General features: G+C 43.8%; 1 protein-coding gene across 1 annotated transcript; it reads left to right on the top strand.

The window, feature by feature from the left end:
* The first annotated feature begins 1,366 nt into the window (after positions 1-1,366).
* fzd10 (frizzled class receptor 10) lies at positions 1,367-5,170 on the top strand. Its single transcript, XM_057033793.1, has one exon. The coding sequence runs from the start codon at positions 2,175-2,177 to the stop codon at positions 3,924-3,926; it is 1,752 nt and encodes a 583-aa protein (XP_056889773.1). The 5' UTR covers positions 1,367-2,174; the 3' UTR covers positions 3,927-5,170.
* Positions 5,171-6,248: the final 1,078 nt, after the last annotated feature.

The raw sequence follows: 6,248 nt of genomic DNA, 5'->3' as shown, positions 1-6,248 counted from the left end.
TTTATTTGCGATCAGTAATTCTCCCTTGATGGAAAGCGGGGCGAGGCCAGAGAGTAAATCTCACCACCAACAAACTTTTTACAGAGGGACGTTTGTGAAGTCTGGAGAACATCACACATGAGCAGACACAAGACGTAACAGCGTAACAACAATGCGTGACTCGGGTTCACTTGGGGCGTAAATGAAAACCGACTGTGTCTCATGAAGCCGAGAATTGTTTCACGTTAACGGGCTAATAAACGGCCATCCATCCATTCATTCTCTGAACTACTTATCCTGTCTGGGGTCACAGGGGGCCAGCGCCTGCAGGAGACAGGATACAGTCACATGATCCAAATGATGCACAGTCAGATGGGAACAGGAAGAATCCTAATGAGTCAGTGATGGACGTGCATGTGTCGGGTTTATTTATTTATTTATGGACTTCTGCAGGGTCACCCAAAAGTTAATGAGAAACAATGCAACATGTATGCAAAACCCTCAGCTGTAGATCTTCTTGAGGTGCGGTTTGAGACCCTGGATGTGATCCAGTAAGAAACTAAATGTAGAAATGAATCCATTTTGGAACATTAAAATTAATACCTATGTTAAATTTAAGGTAATTGTGACAAAAGATGAATGAAAATAGCCTAATGCGATAAATTATAGTAGTTTTGTGACGAGGCTAAAATATTCACGTGTTGGAGCTTTATTAACTGTGCTCTCCCCCACTGCTGTGAGGTCCAATTTACAGGCGTCTTCATGAATTTTCATCTTTTCTTCAGTAGTCATCTATCAGTCAGCTTGCTGGCTCTGATATAACTGACTGTGGAAGCAGTAGCACCCTTAAAAAAAGACCAAAAAGTTTCCTTTTTAAAAAAAGAAGTGCTCAGACAATCATACACAACACTCTCATAACTTTATTCTATAATGAAAGTATTCATCACCAAGCTGTTAGAAGATACACCATCACTTCTGTTATTTTTGGATTTATTCATGTTGAGCTGCATCTGTGCATTAGATGTTGTTAAGTATTTACACTATACTTGAGCATACATTCCATTTCAATTTGTCCATATATTTGACATTTGGTGGCTTTACTTAAATGTGAATATTGTAGAGGTGAGATTGATGAGAATAAAAATCTATAAAAGACGTTTTTTGGCCATTAAATTCCAATCTAAATAAAAGTAATAACATCAGTAAGATACCCAAAGTCTTTCCCCGATAGCGTACCTGCTGTTCTAAAGGCGACTGTGTCTAAAGTAAGCACTTCATACTTTGGGAGAGTTCAGCTGCAACGCAAAGAAGGTGTCATTTTAACATGAGGTGCTCCGTTTTATCATTAGACATGTTTTTGTGGCGCATCTCTGGGGCGCTGCTGCGCTGCCTCGTTGCGCAACATGGTCGGGAATCTGATAAAACGTGTTTGTGTGGCGTCGTAGTCCAAGTTTGTGCGCCGAGCGCAGGCAAACACAGAAGGAAGTTTGCTGTGAGCCTTTGAAAGCGCAGTAATGAACAAGCTGTTCCGCACGATTTGAAAATAATCCGCGTGTCAGTGTCATCTTTCTTATGCAAAGTAGCTGTCTTTGAAGGCGGATCTTTTGGCAGGTTAGACCGGGACGGAAGCTCCAACCGGCTCAGACTGAGCGCTGCCACCAGACCCGTCTCACCGGCCGCCTCCGGGAGGAGCGTAATCCCGCGTTTCTGGGACAGGATCTCTATCTCGTCTCTTTGCTGTCGGACTAATTGCTTCGTTGCCTTGTTGGGACTTTTATTTTGGTCTTTCCGTTGTTTTTGGCACCAGGACGGAGATCGCGCAGCTGCACTCCGGGAAAAGTGACACGAAACGTCGGGACGCGACGGCTGCGCTGTTTGGAAAGAAGCCGTGAGCGGATCGGAACACGCAACCCTTCTGTTGTTGCTGAAGCTGTTGGAGTCACAGCAAACATTTTAGAAAAGCGCTGACAGCATGGACCTGGACGCGCGCTTCTCCACAAAATACAACATTTTGGCACCACTGTGGGATTTACGCCTTTATTGAACACTCCAGACTTAACATGAGGAACCGGTGGTCCTGCACCACATAACTGCATGTTTTACCTCCACCGTCATCCCAGGCAGGTTGCATTGGTGACTTATTAATGAATGTGCCGTTCGGTTTGACATATTTTCTCTAAATAAAAGGGGATAGAATGCATTTGATTGTTCAACTGCGACTCATCTGCGTGCTACTGGTCCTGTTCAGCACTGGGGGTTCAGCCATTAGCTCAATGGACCCAGAATGGTCCGGGGAGGGGAGATGCCAGCAGATCAACATCCCCCAGTGTAAAGACATTGGCTATAATATGACGCGTATGCCAAATCTTATGGGCCACGATAACCAAAAAGAAGCCGCAATAAAGCTGCAAGAGTTTGCAACACTTATACAGTTTGGATGCCACAGTCGCCTTAAATTTTTCCTGTGTTCACTGTATGCTCCCATGTGCACAGAGCAAGTATCCAACCCCATTCCAGCATGTCGGGTTATGTGCGAGCAGGTCAAGCTTAAATGCTCTCCTATCTTGGAGCAGTTTAACTTCCCCTGGCCCGAATCTCTGGACTGCTCCCGACTGCCGACCAAGAACGTCCCCAACAACCTCTGCATGGAGGCGCCGAATAACGGCTCTGATGAACCCCCCAAAATGTCCCAAACCCAGCCTCCAGATTTCAGGCCTCAGCGGCCTCTTGGTGGGCAGGACCTGCAGCTGAAGGACAGTGGTGGGAAGCAGACATGCCCAAATCCATCCAAGTTCCACTTTGTGGAGAAAAGTGAATCCTGCGCTCCAAAATGTTACCCCAGAGTGGACGTGTACTGGAGCCAGGGAGACAAGCAGTTCTCTCTCGTGTGGATAGCCATCTGGTCGATCCTCTGCTTCGTCTCCAGTGCCTTCACTGTGCTCACTTTTCTTATTGACCCACAGCGGTTTAAATACCCAGAGCGACCAATCATCTTTCTATCTATGTCCTACTGCGTTTATTCCGTAGGTTACCTCATTCGACTGTTTGTGGGGGCCGAGGGCATAGCATGCGACAGAGACAATGGGGTACAGTACATTATCCAGGAGGGCCTGGAAAGCACCGGCTGCACAATTGTGTTCCTCATTTTGTATTATTTTGGCATGGCTAGTTCCCTCTGGTGGGTTATCCTGACGCTTACATGGTTCCTGGCTGCAGGGAAGAAGTGGGGTCACGAGGCCATAGAAGCCAACAGCAGCTACTTCCACCTGGCGGCGTGGGCCATCCCAGCCGTGAAAACCATCATGATCTTGGTGATGCGGAAGGTGGCAGGGGATGAGCTGACAGGGATCTGCTATGTGGGCAGCATGGACGTCAAAGCTCTGACGGGCTTTGTACTCATCCCCCTCTCTTGTTATTTGATCATCGGCACTTCGTTCCTGTTGTCCGGATTTGTGGCTCTCTTTCACATCCGAAAGATCATGAAAACAGAAGGCGAGAACACCGATAAACTGGAGAAGCTGATGGTCCGCATTGGTGTCTTCTCTGTGCTTTACACTGTTCCCGCCACCTGTGTCATCGCCTGCTACTTCTACGAGAGGCTCAACATGGACTACTGGCACATCGTTGCGGAAGAGCAGAAATGCGTGGACGGCAGCGGGTCGGATTCAAACGAGTGTGTACTGAAGTCCTCCATCCCCGCTGTGGAGATCTTCATGGTAAAGGTGTTTATGCTGCTGGTGGTGGGCATCACAAGCGGCATGTGGATCTGGACCTCAAAGACACTGCAGTCATGGCAGAATGTGTTCAGCAGGAAGCTGAAGAAGAGGACGAGGAGGAAGGCTGCCAGTGTGTTCACCAGCACCAGGCCCTACATCAAACCTTCCCCGTCACTCAAAGGCCACGGCACCAAGTACGAGCCCACACGGCCGCCACCAACATGCGTATGACCCGGCTATCTTTGAATAACCCCAAAACACGTGTAAAGCCCTTATCACAGACTTTGTAATTATCAAAGACGTTGTAATTAAATGGCGTCATACGTTGGACAGGCAGCAATCAAGGTCAATCTCAGGCCACAACTCGAACTATCTCACACAGTATTCCTGGATCTACGCGTCTTTTTCAGGGTCGTGGCGTAGAAGACATTCTTATTCTTCTCCAGGACAAAAAGATTGGGAATATACCACTCGGATGTACCGTAGGGTTATTTAAATAATGTGCAATACATGTTTTTTCTTGTCCACATTAAATACACACTTGTGCTGTGAGCGTGTCAGCTGAGAGACAATGTGAAGGACCCCACAGAACAATGCAGGCCAATGCTCAGAGAGCTCAGTTTGTTTTCAGCTTTTTTTATGGAAATGGACACTGTCATATTCTGTATGTCTGAACTGCATCTATGGACAAACACTTCAGACCTTACAGACTGCCCACTGTGAGGCTGATTCTTGTCCTAATTTAATCAAGCAATCGTTATTGAAAAACAAGTCATTTGTACATGTGGTTGGATTGTCTTTTCTTTTTGCTGTTTTATAGCACAAGGGAACATTTGTAAATATATATAAAATATATATTTCTAAAAAATACATTATACAAAAAGTAATAAAAAAACAAGATCTAGTTTTAAATAATTTTATCTGTGTTGTTCTTCTGGGGAAGTTGTTGTTGTTGTTACCTGCAGCACTTTTCACCGTGGCTAATCATCTGCAAACCTCTTCAATGTTGTGTAAAAAAAATTCTAAATCAAATCATTTCACGGTATTGTAGATTTAGGTTATAGTAACATGGCAGCATCTAGAATAGCTTTAACCATAATAATAACCATAATAACCATGAACGTATGGAGAAGCTTTACCACCAGATCAACTCATAAAATACTGTTTGCATTGAAAAATGAAGCAATTTGTTCTCTTTACTTGAACATATATCAGAAATATTTTATGCTATAAATGTTCTTTCATTTTCTCTTCAGATCTATTATTATTTCTATTATTCATAATATTATAATTATTATAGTAATCTAAGCACATACTCGCTGAGTGAGTGACATGTTTTTCTTTATTGACAGCTGGATTTGTAAATGTTTGATATGACGCTGGTATAATTTCCTTTTTCCCCCATATGAAACATTTTGTCCGGTGAAGTGTAAGTTGGAATCGATATCATTTGACTAAACATGGTGAAGTCAGCAGCATGTTGATAATTCCTTTTTCATGTTCCTCACAGCCTTCATGCTGTGCACTTTCAGTGGATCTACATTTTCTCTCTCTCACTGTGTTGCAGGTGTTGGTGTACGGCAGTAAAGCTGGTTATACAATAATCCAGCTCTCATTCAGGACAGGATTAGAGCATTTGAAGGGCTTCACTTTGAAAAGGCAGAATATCTGTCATCTCTTATCGCTTCCAATTCTAAAGACACATCTGGTCTGGTTTTGAAGTAGCTACATATTGAGAGAGGCGGATCACTGGAGCACGAGCAAACTGAACACATTGTTTGCACGCGTTAAATGATCCTCACACCATCAACAGTTTCTAAGGTGCGCGTTGTGAGGGCCGCAAGTCTCGTCTTGAATCTGAACAACGGCGGTTGTCCTGACAATCCTGTCAGAGCAGCGGTGAAACTAATGGATGTTTAAAAGTGGTGATATCATGCAAAAGTGTGTCACGCATCTCCAACACACATGGTGGCATTAATAGATTACCACAGTGCAGGTTTGGGCCATCAAGTAATGTGACATCATGAATTACAGTTATATTTAGACAGCTTTCATACTTGTTTTTACAAAGTCCGTACAATCCCATTTCGTATTAATGAATATACTATATCTCCTGCATTGGAATCAACTACGCAGCAGGACGCAGCCGGTGTAGCGCATGCAAATGAAGACACGTAATACCTTTATGGGTTTCTTTAAAATGTCAGTGCTGCGAAAATATAATCTTTAATATCAAAGAGTATTCACATTAGTGACTTGTGCTGATGGAGAAAATAGTATTTCAACAAGATAATCTTTGCTCAAGTTTGATTTGGTGCTTTCTAAAACAGCATTGACACCTTTTCTACCTTTATTTTCTTTACTTTTCAAGTGTTTTTTTATTCTTGAAAGTTCAGTCCCTGTGCAGAGTCTTCTCTGGTGTAATAAAGTTTCAAAAGTGTAGTAATGCTTTATCCCAGAGGGCATTCAAGTTCCAGCGACTACCCAACCCGTTTTAACAGTCAAAGAGCACATGACTCACAACCTTTATGTGGCTGTATCAAAGTCAGCCAG

Source organism: Takifugu flavidus, chromosome 5, assembly GCF_003711565.1.
Source record: "Takifugu flavidus isolate HTHZ2018 chromosome 5, ASM371156v2, whole genome shotgun sequence".
Lineage (NCBI taxonomy): Eukaryota > Metazoa > Chordata > Actinopteri > Tetraodontiformes > Tetraodontidae > Takifugu > Takifugu flavidus.
The sequence above is the reverse complement of the archived record's forward strand: the minus strand, read 5'-3'. Positions and strand labels throughout refer to the sequence as shown.